We start from the raw sequence: 15,255 nt of genomic DNA, 5'->3' as shown, positions 1-15,255 counted from the left end.
TAAGGAGGCCATTTTGGGGGGGGCTTTGTTATTTGCATAAAACTTAGATTTTTGACATTTGACTTAAAAAAAACAAACCCAGACACTTAATTATTTATTTTTTAGAGAGAGGGCATGAATAGAGGGGAGGGGCAGAGGGAGAGAAAGAATCCTAAGCAAGCTCCACGCTCCGCTTGGAGCCAGATGTGGGGCTCAGTCTCACAACCCTGAGATCATGACCTGAGCTGAAATCAAAAGTCCAAAGCTTAACTGACTGAGCCACCCAGGTGCCCCTAAGAAAAATACTTAACTATAAATAGTAAATAGTTCTTGTACTAGTATCATGGTTTTATGTGGTTTTCTATGATGAGGGGACCCAGGTGCATTTTTAAAATAGATCTCTCTCTCTTTTTTTTCTTTTAAGTGGAGCCCAATGCAGGGCTCAAACTCACGACTATGAGATCAAGACCTGAGCCAAGATTAAGAGTCGGACACTAAACCGACTGAGCCTCCTAGGTGCCCCAAAATAAATCTTTTTTTTTAAAGCATTTTATGGACATCTGTTAAATTGTGAATATTTAGCTTTATGATTACATTAAAGTTGGAAAATATGCCCAGTCCTAAAATTGACTATTTTTTGTTTCATTTTTATTAAAATAATTATATGTAGACGCTGTTTTTTTATTCTTCTCTTGCTTCTGCAAATCCCTGTCAGAAGGGAGTTTTTGCTGCAGCAGCAGAAGCTCCCTTAAACCTTTTGTGTAGAGGGTTTGCTGGGGAGAAAGAAATATCCTGAAGATTCTTGGTGGTACAATTCCAAGCATACGAAGCTCCTTCCCATTTGACTCCTACAGCGGATGGGTGGGATCGCTCTGAGAACATTCCTCTAATTGGAGCCATTTTGTCATTTTCCTTTCTGGGAAATAGCTTGTGTTTACCTTTCTTACCGGTTTAGTAATGGAGCCGAGAGGCCCTGAGCACTGGGGCTGGAGCACAACTTCCTCCTTTTCCTCTGTCTTCCCCAGCATCTTACTCAGCAGCTCCAGCCCTGCTGTGACACCCTAGAGTGTATCATTTTGAACTGTTGCAGCTGCCACTGAGTCACATGGGAGCACAGAGCTGGCTGGGGGAGAGGTGTAGATCAGTTACGGTTTTTTGTTCCCGCATAGATTCTTGAAGGGAAGTTAAAAGTGGCATTCTTATTTTCAGTTGGAAGATTTATATATTTTCCCTAAAAAACAAAAGAAAGAAAGAGAAGTGAATTAATTGTAGTTTAAGTAGAGGCTGTGATTTCTAAGTGTAGCTCCTCTGAGCTTTAGTGGCAAGAAGTAATAAGCCTCCTGGCAGGATGAAGGGGGCTGACTGGATGTGTTAAATAATTTTAGGGTGAGGGTCAGCTTCCCCTTTCTGCTTGGCTCTCAGGCTTCATGAGATTAAGTTCTTTGACTTAAATTCAGTTTAGCAGGCCACCTTTAAAACAGGGCCCTTCATAAACTGCTTCGTGCATAATAACCCTTTACGACTCTTAATTGGGAGTAGCTGAGCAGTGGGTGATTTTTATATACCATATGTCCTATAGCACAACAGGGCATGATAAAGGGAAACATGGGTCTTGATACTGGAAATCTTGTCTCATCAAATCAAGCCTCTGCCTATGATGTTCTTTCTAACATAATTTTTCTTACATAAATACTTCCTAGCCAGAAAAAAATAGATTTGACAATGTTTACATTTTGATCAGTATTTCTTATAGGAGTTGGTTAGAGGAGAAGCTTATAAATTTGTTTGTTTTGAAAATGAAATTCCTGTAGAAAGGTCACCGCAATGTCAGTCCCTGTCATTTCTAACCCTCTTATCTCAGAGCTCATCTGCAGCATGTCAGGCCTGGCCTACTGCTCTTAACCAAAAAAGGCAAAGAATGTGGAAGCCTTGCTCCCTTCAGCGGGTTGTCTTAGTGCTCCATGATGGTCTGTGTTCACACAGTGTCAGCTGGATCCACAGGAAGCAGGGGATGTTGGACACATTTTCTGTGGCAAGTTCAGAGAGTCTATGAGGCAGGATTCCAGAGCTTTGCCAGGAGCATAAATCCTAGGCATTATCTTAGAACTGCACACTGGGCCTCACCCTCTGTGTTTTAAACGTTTCTTGGCAGTCAAATAAACCTAGGCAGTTTATCACAGGTGCCCACTTGCCCCTCCCCTTGAGGATCCTGACTCAGAGGGTAGTAGCAGCAAGTCTGGTGGAACCCTCACCTGTTTCACGGCTCCCCGCAGTCTCTCGTGGGAGAGGTAGGGTTTGCTGCAGTAGGTGCATGCAGCCGAATGGTAGCTCAGCCCCTCACCCCTGCCACCACCCCGGTACAAATTATGCATGAGCAGGAAAGGAAGAGCCACAGGACCACTTGGATTTGCCTTGTCTTCTCTTGCTGAAGATAGGTAGTGGGGGAACAGCAAGTATCGGAAGACGAGTACAGAAAGGAGCCACAGTGAACTGTGATCATCAAGAGGAAGAAAGAGGGAGAAGGCCGATGAGCAGGAGCTCTACAGCCTGTCAGCCTGCTGATAGAAATTGTGCAGGTCTCAATCTTGCGCATTCCTGTTGTAGGCAGGGTAGCGTGAGTATTAGGGTAAAGGCTTAGTCCTGTATTGCACACAAGTGTCAGGTATTTTAAACAAGGAGCATGTGACCACCTTGCCACATCATTTCTCTAGCTGAGTGGTACTTGTACTAAAGAGGTTGTGGGATGTAGTGTACTTAAATGAGTCAGAAGACTTTGAATGGGTCTCACCTCGTTGATTTTAGTGATACCATGAAAAGAAGCTCAATTTCTGCTGAGGGCACGGTTTGTAACCTTGTAGCAGCAGAGCTTGTGGACCAGACTTTTGTTAGAAGACAGACTGGTAGGTTGAGAAGAAAGATTCTTGGGTTTTCGTGGTCTGTCTCCTCTACCTTTCCAGAACCAAAGAGAAAAACTGTGGAAAGGCAGCTAGTCAGGAGGTGCCACCGCCCAACCAGGGGAGCCTGGGAGCAGGAGAAGTGGAAGGCAAGTGAGAGCTGGAGTTGAGTGGGGGGGATAGTTTTGTTTGGATTCAGTCGTAATTTTTTTGTTCATCCATGACTTTTATGACGTTTATAGATGACTTTATTTGGGAAAAGACAATCTATTAAAAAAAAAAAGGAAGGGTGGGAGATCAGAGTTTGTTACTACCTGATCTATTTAGGGGACTAAAAAATTACTGTTACTATTCAGTTTGACCTAATCAGAGTTTGCCATGAATTCTTACCTTCTCCTTTCTCCTCAAAGCATTAAGCTAGGTCATTCAGATGTCTCAGCTAAGCCAGCTGCATGTTTTAACAATTTTCATGGCAATTTCCACCTATATTTGGATATTCAGAGTCACCCTTGCTGATGCATTTAGACCTCTTGGCTTATTTTTTTTTTTTTTAAGATTTTATTTATTTATTTGACAGAGAGAGACAGCAAGAGAGGGAACACAAGCAAGGGGAGTGGGAGAGGGAGAAGCAGGCTTCCCGCCGAGCAGGGAGCCCCATGCAGGGCTCGATCCCAGGACCCTGGAATCATGACCTGAGCCAAAGGCAGACACTTAACGACTGAGCCACCCAGGTGCCCCTCTTGGCTTATTTTTTGAGGCAGTTTTAGGCTCACAGCAAAATAAGAGGAAGGTACAGAGATTTCCCATATACTCCTTGCTCCCCTACTGCCAACTTCCCCCACCAGTGTGGTGCATTTGTTAACCATTGATGAACCTACATTGACACGTCCTAATCATCCAGTGTCCATACTGTAGGGCTCACTCTTGGTGTTGTACATTCTGTGGGGTTAGACAAATGTATGACGGCATGTGTCCATCATTATAGTATTTTCACTACCCTAAAAATTCTCTGTGCTCTGCCTGTTCATCCCCGCAACCCCTGTCTCCATAGTTTTGCCTTCTCCATAATGTCGTATAGTTGGGCGCATACAATATGTGGACTTCTCAGATTAGCTTCTTTCACTTAGTAATAGGCATTTAACATTTCTCCATGTCTTTTCATGACTTGATAGATCCTCCCTTTTAATGCTGCATAATTGTTTGGATGTACCAAAGTTTATTAATCCATTCACCTACTAAAGGGCTTCTTGGTTGCTTCCAAGTTTTGGCGATTAGGAATAATGTTGCTATAAACATTTAAGTGTAGGTTTTAGTGTGGCATAAGCTTTTACCTCCTTTGGATAAATACCAGTGAGCATGATTTCTGGGTCCTATGGTAGGATGTTTATGTTTAGTTTTGTAAGAAACCACCAAACTGTCTTACAGAATACTTGTACCGTTTTGCATTCCCACCAGAATGTATGAGAGTTCCTCTTGTGCCACATCCTTGTCGGCCTTTGGTGGTGTCAGTGTTCCGGATTTTGGTCATTCTAATAGATGTGTGGTGGTATCTCGTTTTCATCTGCATTTCTCTGATAACATAATGTTGTCTTACATTCTCTCCCAGTCTGTGTCTTGTCTTTTCATTCTCTTGACAGTCAGGGTCTTTTGCAAAGCAGAAAATTTTTCATTTTAGCGCCATCTAGCTTAGCTTCATGGGTCAGGCCTTTGGTATTGTATCCTAAAAGTCATCACCAAACCAAAGATCATCTAGATTTACTTCTGCTGTCCTCTAGGAGTTTTATAGTCTTGTGTTTTCCATTTAGGTCTGTGATTCATTTTGAGTTAATTTTTTGTAAAGGGTGTAAGATCTGTGTCTAGATTTGTTTTTTTGCATGTGGATGTCCACTTGTTCCAACTTTTTTTGTTGAAAATACTCCACTGTATTGCCTTTGCTCCTTTGTCAGAAATCAGTTGACTGTGTTTATGTGGGTGCATTTCTTGACTCTGTTCTGTTGCATTGATGTTTGTCTATTCTCTGGGCAGTATCACATTGTCCTGATTACTGTAGCTTCATAGTAAGTCTTGGAATCAAATAGTGTCAGAACTTTGTTCTTCTTCTCTTTCAGTATTACGTTGACAGTTTGGGAGTCTTGCCACCATACAGATTTTAGAAGCACTTTGTCTATATTCACAAAATAATTTGCTTTTTTTTTTTTTAAGATTTTATTTATTTGACAGAGACACGGCAAGAAAGGGAACATAAGCAGGGGGAGTGGGAGAGGGAGAAGCAGACTTCCTGCTGAGCGGGGAGCCTGATACGGGGCTCAATCCCAGGACCCTGGGATTGTGACCTGAGCCGAAGGCAGATGCTTAACGACTGAGCCACCCGGGCGCCCCTCTGCTGTGCTTTTGATTGGGACTGCATTGAATCTATAGATCAAGTTGGGAAGAACTGACATCTTTACAATATTGAGCCTTCCTATTCATGAACGTGGAATATCTCCCATTTATTTAGTTCTTATTTGTATCAGAGTCTTACAGTTTTCCTCATATGGGTCTTGTACATATTTTGTTAGATTTATACCTAAGTAGTATTTCATTGTTTTGGCTGCTAGTGTAAACTCTCTGCTTTTTAATCTTTTTCATTGACAGTCCTACTTTCGTCCTTTCTGTAGTGATGCCCCTCCTCCTAGGCTCATGCACCTGCTCTGAAAGTAGAGATCCCTATGGAAAGAGTAACCCAGTGGCATGAGGAGGTGTGTACGGGATCTATCAGCTTTCAGAGTGGCCCAAAGAGAGGACTTTAATGGGGAACATGTTTCCTCTAATTAAAATGAAGTTTCTTTGATGATATTTAGAATATAATAGCAGCCTAAGCATGATGAGATACCTCCTCCCAACCTCCCTACCTTCAAACAGGAACAAATGTTTTTTGTTTGTTTGTTTAAAGATTGCCTAGGAGAGGATTATTTGAACTTAAGGTCGTGTCTAATGAGATCACCTGTCTTCCCTTTTAAACTCAGATGGACTTGCTGAGTTCATGTGAGGGTTACTCAAGTGCAGTCTTGGATTCTGACCCCAGATCTGCTCATTAGAGACTTCATGATCTTCAGACTGTTCTTAAGGAATTCCTTCACTTGAAGTCCTCTGTAGCTGCAGGAGTGATGGCTCCAAGTCAGGGTGGCTTTCATCAGTCAGCTTTGGTCAGAGGATTTGGGCAGGGAGCAAGGGGTAACTGTTTAGTGACTATTCTATCCTTTTTGTACATAGAATTCAGGAGAAGCTTATTAAACGAATTCATGTTCAGTAATAGAGAATTGGTCTTCTCTGTTAATTTCCCTTGAAGTATATAAGACCAAAGAAGAAAAAATGTTTGCAGAGGGAAGGGCAGGCAACCTTGACATTTTAGATCCTCAGATCTGAAATTAGTTTTCAGTTTCAAGAATGAAAGCTGATTACTTAATGTGGTGTGCTTGTAATGTTATATTTGATGTATTGTTAATTTATTGTGCAACTTTTGGACATCTATTGTTTCCAGGGCACTGCTGGTCGGGGTGGATGATGGGTAAAGCATATGGGTTCAGTCTTAGCCTCCTGAAGCTCACTAATCTGATGGGGGAGTCATTATTTATAATTTACATAAGTCATTATTTTAGTTGTGTTAAGTCTACAAAGGAAAGAAATGGGATGCCAGGAAAGCTTACTTTCTTCCCCTGACTCTTCATCCGATGGCTTGTGTGAGCAGCTCTCATTTCAGGTGGAAGCCTTGACTGCCCACAGTAGTATGGGCACAGAGCCTCCCTGCCCATACTTCCATATCTCTTCTCCCCCTCCTTTCTTGGACTTTGTCTTTACAAGTGTTCTTCATTTAACCTGTTTCCTGTCTTACCACTCTTCCCAGGAGTGCTTAAGCATATGCCTTCAAACTCTCTGTCTCTCTAAGTATGTAGAAGGTATCTGGTACAAAGGAATCTAGAACCTGAAGAACAATCTTATGAGTGGGCCAGTTCCTTCATTTTCAGTTAAGGAAGGTGAGGACAAAGGAAGGGAGGGACCACACCCACAGTCACATAGCAAGTTAGAGCCAGAGCCAAAACTAACCCGGGTCTTTGACTCAATAGCCCAGTGCTTTCTGTTATATTCCTGCAGGAGAGGCTTTAGTCAGCAGGGATCCATCCTCAGGAACTTTGTGTCTTTGCAAAAAGACTGAGGAGGGTGACACAGCCAGAGGAAAAAAAAACCAGCCCGCAGGGAGGGGCGGGGGAGTCTATAAACAGACCTCATAAGGCCCAGGGTTCTTACTCCATACAGATTTACCAAGGGTGCCTTTTCCTGGGAGGACAGAAGATAGTGTACCAAGTTTCTGTCATCAGGGAAGTCCTATTTTAGAGGAGCATAGAAGTCTAACATGTATGAAGAGAGCACCTCAGAGCAGCCTGTTAGGGGCTCAGATGCATCTCAGTGCACAGGAGGGCTCCAGAACGGGTGGAGGTGGAGACCAGTCTTCTGGATGAGGAGAAAGGCTTTTCCTGGAGAGACAGGGAGGCAGAACTTCACTGAGACCAGGAGAAGAAAGATCCCCCTCCAGGCTTGAGGGGAATCCCAAACCAATGGCACACACAGGCAGTGGCCTGTGCATCGGGGCTTGGGAAGCTGTGGTAAATACATTTGGGCAGGAGCTAATCTTAGCAGATTTGGAGCTCTGAGCAGTCATGGAGAGAGTGTGGGGCCACGCTTCACTTTCTCAAGGAAGTAGCTTGATGAAAGCTGGGCTTCCGGAAGATAAGCCTGGCGTGTTTTGGGGAGCCTCCCGGAAGGCCTCCTCGGGGCCTCGCTGCAGTTGCTCAGGTGTGAAATGAGGAAGTCCTGGACGCAGGTAGTGGCAGTGGGGATTTCAAGCTTCTGTTTGTTGGTGATAGGTGATCTGGATTACTCTCTCAGTTTAACACAAAGTATAGCTTTATAGTGATTTTTCTAGGCATGTCTAGGTGGAGCCCTCAAGGTAACTGGAAAGCCTGAGCGTCTGTATTTTATTTTGTAAGGTGTTTTGAAATAGATAAGAACCAATTAAGAGAACGCAAATACAAAGTGTCATTGCTTTTACTTCCAAATCTCAAGTGCAAAGTTAAATACCATTTAATTCACTGTTGCCAGTATTGAACTCTGCTTTCCTTTTTTATGTCAAGTGTTTTTCCTTTTGAGAACCCAAACATTGTAGTTTAGCTGAAGGAGGGGAGGGGCGGTCTGGTGGGAGAATTAGAGCAAGAAGCTGAGAGTATCTGTATTGGCTCCTTAAGCCTGACCATCAGCACACACAGACTTAACTGCATTGTCTTCTCTTTGTCTCCTCAGGAATATAAACAGAAGCTTGCTCGGGTAACCCAGGTCCGCAAGGAACTGAAGTCCCATATTCAGAGCTTGCCAGACCTCTCATTGCTGCCCAACGTCACAGGAGGCTTGGCCCCCCTGCCCTCTGCTGGTGACCTGTTTTCAACTGACTAGGACAGGTGTCATGCCCCAGATTCCCATCTCTACCAGCAGAAAGAAGAGGGCAAGTCATGGTTGGAAATAACCTTGTGGCCCCTGGTTCGGTCCCTCCTTCATCCCGGTCCCGCAGCCTCAAGAAAGAACCACAGACTCTGATTCTCCTCTCCGTCCTCTCTTGTTGAGCACAATTCAGAACAGTGGCGAGTGGAGTCCAGTTTAGATTCATATGTGGAAGGAATACAAACTCTCCCACTTCACGTTTTCGTGCCCCTGTCGGTTTTCCATTCTTAGCTCTTTCTTTACACCCAAGAAGTTATGAAAATCATGTGTACTTCTGGAAGCTTTCAGAAGAATCTTGTCGCTTATGACAGCATTGTGTCATGAAAGCAGCTTCTCTTTTTGAGCTGGGCTTGTTCAAGTTCAGTACAGGCCTCCACTGAAGGACTCGCTCTGGAGTCTTTGACTTTCCTGGCTACCATCCACCCTGAAGGTTGGAGGCACAACTGTCAACGCAGCTTTGCCATAAAGAGTTTGCCAAATCTCATCCTTCCTTTCCCTTCTAGTGGTGTATAGTCAAAGGTGAGGTGAGGTGCGTTTGTTTTATAAGCAGACTAGGGAATCTAGCAATAAGATTCAACGCTGATCTGGAACATAAAGTCACAGTTCAGAAACAAGAGTAACAGGGATCACAAACATGAGTTAAAAATAAGTTATTTGCTTCAGGTTCCTACAAACAGCCTTCCCAGGCACCCACTGTCAGAGAAAACGTTCCTAAAAACCTGGATCTTTTGGCCCTAATCGGTTGTGAAGGCAATTGTTAGAAATGGCACTGGCGGACCCCAAAAGCTGAAGGCTTACTAAGAGTCTGGGCTCTGCACAGGTGTTGCTTTATCGACCCATGTCTTTTGGGGAGCAGGGCTCACACTAACATTTACTTCACTGGGCGCATGTCTACAGTATGGTGAGTAGACTTGAATATCTCCCTTGCGATCACGACACTCTGTGCATGTTTGTCCGTTTACGCCACTGGCCCCTGCACGTGTCTTTGTGCCCGGAGGAGGAGGAGTACTCGGATGGGCTGTTACTGAATAGCTCATCTCGGGCAGAGGAAGGGGGGGAAGTCAGGGATTTTAATTTTGGGTTTTAATTCCATTATCATGCCAGCTGACATTATGACTATATAATGTACTTAAGAAAGGATTTTTACCTTGCTTTTAGTGAAAGTTAGGCCTGCTAACTGTAAATCATTCTGATTTGGCAGGCTTATTTTTGACATTGGAAAGGGCAGAAAAAAATTTGCCCCAATAGTATAATAGGAGTCAGAGCCCAGAGGCTGAAATCCAGAAGCTATAAAAAGGAATTCAGTGCGGGGGGGCGGGGGGGGGGGCGGGCTTCAGAATCTCCATTATTTTGAGTTGTTATTTTCAGGATTACCAAAAAGCCAATTACTTGTAATTTTACATGTTAAACATGTTGAAACATAGCCTGTGTTTTAAACGTGTGGCAGGCTTTCCTTTAAGAAGCTGTCCGGCCTGCCATGAAGTGAGAACGATGAAAAGTCTAGCAGGTGTTCAGTTTAACTCTGTGTAGAACATAGTAGCATTTAAGGTGTTTTTCGGATTTGAATATGGACCGTGTGTTGTTTGCTTATTGACACTGCCTGTTGTCCTGTCATTATTAAATTAATGAGTCTCTAACTATAAAGTTTTTCTTCCCAGAGGCCATAGGGCACTAGATGACTTTACTAAAATTGCAAGATCAATTCTAGTCTTCGCTGTTTCTTCACATGTGCCCCCTCCTCATATGGTGTGCTGCTTTAGTCCTACGTGTGAGCTTGCTTTGGAACAGACCCATCTTGGACATTCTCTGTGCTTTCACCGAAGAGGCAAAATTTTACTAGCCATGAATCAAAAGGGTTTAGTAGATGTTTGCTCTGATCAGCTAGATGAAAATGTTATAACATGATGGATTTCACCCACTGCTATGTTTTATCTGATTGAGTTTGACCAGCACTTGGTGCATAATTATTACAGCAAGAGCAAAAAATGAAACTGTAGCAATTATGTAAATGAATGTGTTGGCCTCCTAACACCTGTTACTAGTGGACTTCCTATGAGGAAGTTAGTTTGGGTTTTTTATTTTGTTTTGTTTTTTTAATGAAATGCTTCTGTTTTTTAAATCTTAATTCTCCCGTATCCTCCCCAAGTGTGCTTATTACTTCATTTGTTTAATTTAAATGAACCTTTTTTCTCCTTGTATGTATGAGGTGATCTGGTGGGGTGGGGCGGGTGGGTTTTTTTTTTGTGTGTGTGTGTTTTTTTCTTTATTTAGGGCATCCATAGGCCTCAAAGGACCTTTCCTTTTAGGTCATATTCCTCAGAAAGTCTTCATTCTTCTTTGTTTTGTTTTTTCTTAAAGAATATTTTTAAAGCTTAAATTTGTATATTAATTTAGGACTTTATTTAGAAGTATAGGCTGTCATTGACGGCAGCAGTATATTCTGAAATGTCTCATAGATATATATTTTTGAATAAAGATGGTGTTGTTGAATGACATTGTGTGATATTTCTTTTCCCTGCCTTGTTACAGGACACCCGATGCTTTCTTTGTAAGCAGTGGGTAATTAGTAATCATCAACAGAGATTGTGCTGTCTGCACAGAATCTTGTCACTTAGGAGTTTTGTGACTGTTAGTGGCCTATAAATACTTGGCACTTACATAGTATTTTCTAGTTCTTTCTAGGGGCTTAATTAGCTTTAATTAGCCAGTCCACACAGTGCCCTGGAGAGGTACTTCCATAGTTTTATCCTCATTGTACAGAAGTGGGAACCGATGGAGAGAGGTTAAATGACTTTTTCCCCAGTACCACAGTCTCTGACAGATTCAGACATGGAAGTTCTTTGATTTCAGCGCTTTTGTTAACACTGCTGGGCCTCCAGAGAGAGATTTGATTTTGGTAATCCAGTGAAAGCCATTCTGAACAGTTAAAAAGAAGAAAAATATGAGATAATCATAAATCCAAGTGGCGCGTCTTCTAAAAACATTTTTGTGGGTTTCCTTTCTCTTTTCCTTTCACTCTCAGTGAAAGCATATTGGCTGAGCATTGTTGGTGAGTACTTGAAATAATAGAAAACAGTTTGAAATACTCTACAGTAACTGGTTTGGAAGGCTGATCTTAACCTTTCCACTGGATAATGGCAATATTTGCCAGAAAAACCCCATCTCAGAATGCAAGAAGGCTGCAGTAGCTGTGGTCTTTCAAGACTAAAGTGTAGCTCAAGGCCAAGTCCAGAATCAGAGGAGTTGAAGCTATGCATTGCTGAAGTTCTGCCTTAAAATATAAAGGTTGAATGAGATATGTGAATCTCAGGAGACAGAACCTCCCGTGTCCCCAGGTTTCATGGCCTACTTAATGCCTCCACTCCTACCTATAAATAGTAAGTCCATAATTCCTTGGGTTTAATTAGCACTTCAGGCTACAAAATATGACTGCAAGGTCCTGAAAGATGAAGATGGAACTGCCTAAGAGTTCATGAATCTGTCAAAATGCTTAACTTTTGTGATTAGAGTCGTTAACTCTCTGTGACCTTCCTGGGCCAGGTACTCCTTCTCTGCCTCCGTTTTCTTACCTCTGAAACGTGGTATTGGACTAAATTATTTCTGGGTTCTCTGCCAGCCCTAAAAGCTTACGGTGGTTTTGTTGGCGGGAGAAAAACTGCAGGACTGAAGTCTGAGAACGCTGAATGGCAAATCCTAGGTTCCTAGGAACATTTGTTAGATAAGTTAATAATACCACTGTTGTGCTCTTTAAAAAAAAAAAAGAGGGGAGCATATTTGGAACCCTGGAGATTGTAGTCTACAAGGATCAGAACACAAGACACAGGGCCAGGACTAGGCAGATGGGAGTAAACACTGTTCACTGGGCACAAATTAATCTGCATTTGGTGTATTTGAGATCTTTAAGAAAAAGCTATTTTCCAGCCTGGCTTGCTGTCTTACTTTCTGCCAGAATCACTCATCTGGCTAAACTCATTTCTCATCACCACTTCCGTGGGGTTTTTCATTTAAAAATCATTCTTCCACTCTAAGGCACAGATTCAATTAAGAATCCATTATTCTCCTGTACAGTAGATTGGGATTCACATAGCTTCATGTAGTGTTGAAAGCCCAGTTGGTTCAATTTTTTAGACTCTGAAATAGTTATTTTTCATTAAAATTTCATTTCTACCACTGGTTGGATAAACATTAAAATTAGCAGTACAAATCAGAATTTAAATAGGCAGCTGTGGCAAGTGATGACCTGCATCTGATCTCAATGTGATGACCTTGGTTAAGTCCCTTAGCCTTTATAGAGACCTTAGCTGCTGCTTAAAGGGAACGAATGGGGGTGGGGGGGTTGACCCAGTAACCTCAGAAGTCCTTTCCAGATCCAAAGTTCAATACGCCCAGGTTTTCAGAGGATTTCCTCCTACTGAGAATCTTACTTCAAGTGCCCACACAATGAGTGAACTCCATAGATTTTTGAATGCCAGTTATCTGGATGAATTCTTAGTTATAGAATTGTAAAGTGGTTACAAACATACCTATTAATAACTTTAAATGAGTTTTTAAAAAGGGCCTAGTGCCATGTCTGGGTTAAATTAGGGGTTCGACAGTAGCTATACTATATTCAATAACGAATGTAGGTATTTAAATGGTCATACAACAAGATATTAAAATAAATGTTTTTTGGAAGGCAATGCTGGATCCCACATGCCTGTACCATATGCTGTGTTTACAATGGAGATGGTAAAACACCTGTAGCCCACTTAAACTTGCTCACTCACATGGAGGGTAGAAAAAAGTCAAGAGTTAGAGCTGAAGGAGGGGGACTTGGGGTGCGGATTTCTCGGAAGAGAGCATTGATGGTTTTGAGTCCCCAAAGGGAGAGGAGTGGATACCAGCTTCCCCTTACCTTCAGGCTAGGGAAGAGGGCTTCGGCGGAACTTAATATGTATCTCCTGTAGGGTGACAATCCAGTGCACAGGACAGACCCCTGCCTGGAAAAAACCTAAAGGTTGGGATGCCAGTAGCAAGGTGCTTTGATGATGGAGCAAGGGAGAGGTTGGCTGGGTTGGGTGCAGCCTCTTCTAGAGTTTGTCAGGCAAGGGATGCTCATCTGTCTCCCAAGGACTAGGTGTGAGCTGTATGCAAGAGAACTGGCATGGAGCCATCTCAGATCCTAACCAAGAAGGCGAGGGCCCTCCTCAAGGTGTAGTGCTGAGGAGGAGAAAGCTAAGAGCTGGAGGTGTGCATAGAGAGAGAAAGAAATGTTAAGGAATGGGTACATGCAGTTGTGGGGGACTTGGTAAGTCCAAAATCTGTAGGGTAGGCCAGCAGCTGGAGACCCAAGAGAGATTTGCCTATGAGTCCACAGGCAGTCTGCTGGCAGCACTTCTTGCTCAATCTGTTTTAGTTCGTAAGTCCTTCGACTTATTGGATGAGGCCCACCCAGGTAGAGGGTCATCTGTCCTTCAATTTAAATGTTATTCTCTAGCTAAAAGCACCCTCACAGAAATATCCAGAGTAATGCTTGACCAAAGAGCTGGGCTTTGTGGCCTAGCCCAGTGGATACATAACCATCACACTTGCCGACACTTTATATTCCATTTTAAAGATTATAGCTATATTTGTGTCCTGGAGCTCCACAAGAAAGTACCAGAAACCAGGTGGCTTAAAACAACAAATTTATTGTCTCACATTTGTGAGATGTTTGCAGGCCCATGGTCCTTCCAAATCCTCTAGGAGAGGCTCCTTCCTTGCTTCTTCCAGCTTCTGGTGGCTCAGGCATTCCTTGGCTTGTGGCAACATAACTCTTATCTCTGCCTCTGTCTTCACATGGCCACATTCCCCCTATGTCTTTGTCCAAATTTACCTCTTTTTAGGGCCAACCCTGATGACCTCAACTTGATTAAACCTGCAAAGGCTTTATTTTTAAATAAGGTCAGAGTCACAGATACTGGGACTTAGGCTTTTAACCTCTCTTTTTTAGGAGGGGACACAATTCAACCCATAATAGTAGCCATCCTGGTGGGTATGAGGTGATTTGCATTTTCCTACTGGCTAATGGCAGTGAGCATCTTTCTATGTGCTTGTTGCCTTCTTTGGAGAAGTGTCTATTCAAGTCCTTTGCCCACTTTTTAAAAAAGATTTTATATATTTGAGAGAGAGAGAGAGAGAGTGAGCACATGCAGGGGGAGGGGCAGAGAGACAAGCAGACTCCCTGCTGAGCAGGCAGCCCTGACTCGGGGCTCAATCCCAGGATCCCTGAGATCATGACCTAAGCTGAAGGCAGATGCTTAACCGACTGAGTCACCCAGGTGCCCCTTTTGCCCGTTTTTGAATTGGGTTGTCTCTGTTGTTGGGTTCTAAGAGTTCTTTATATACTCTAGATATTAGACCCTTATCAGGTACATGATTCCAATTTTTTTCTCCCATCTTGTAGGTGTCTTTCCACTGTCTGAGTAGTGTCCTTTAATATACATAAGTTTGTAGTTTTGATGCATTCCATTATCTTTTCTTTTGCATCTTGTGCTTTTGATGTCATATCTAAGTAAACATTGCTAAATCTAAGGTCATGAAGAATTACTGCTATATTTCCTTCTGGAATTTTATACTTTTAGCTCTTATATATAGGTCTTCGATCCATTTTGAGCTAACTTAAGTAATGGGCTGTATCTTGATCAATAACCTTGAAGATCTGTTGCCAGCTCAGCTTTTCATAAAATCTTGACAGAGCCTGGCTTCCTGATCGAGTTGTAAAACTCAAGAATATTCATGAATTAACTCCAAACACAATTTTCTTAAACGTCTCTAGCAACCTTTAGTGAAGTCACCATCTGTTAGTTAAATGATATTTTGAAATTGAACCCCA

The 15,255-nt window shown here is 42.7% G+C and overlaps 1 protein-coding gene across 1 annotated transcript in view; it reads left to right on the top strand.

Moving 5' to 3' along the window:
* The window catches only part of RPRD1B (regulation of nuclear pre-mRNA domain containing 1B), a 50,419-nt gene extending 39,524 nt beyond the window's left edge, over window positions 1-10,895 (top strand). The window contains exon 7 of the mRNA XM_025876607.2: window positions 8,208-10,895. Coding sequence (XP_025732392.1) covers window positions 8,208-8,357 — 150 coding nt within the window. The 3' untranslated portion in view covers window positions 8,358-10,895. The remainder of the gene's footprint in view (window positions 1-8,207) is intronic.
* The last annotated feature ends 4,360 nt before the right edge of the window (window positions 10,896-15,255 follow it).

The sequence above is a fragment of the Callorhinus ursinus genome, unplaced genomic scaffold (assembly GCF_003265705.2).
Source record: "Callorhinus ursinus isolate GAN/ISIS: 27379988/994484 unplaced genomic scaffold, GSC_fseal_2.0 scaffold38, whole genome shotgun sequence".
Taxonomy (NCBI): Eukaryota; Metazoa; Chordata; class Mammalia; order Carnivora; family Otariidae; genus Callorhinus; species Callorhinus ursinus.
The sequence above is the reverse complement of the archived record's forward strand: the minus strand, read 5'-3'. Positions and strand labels throughout refer to the sequence as shown.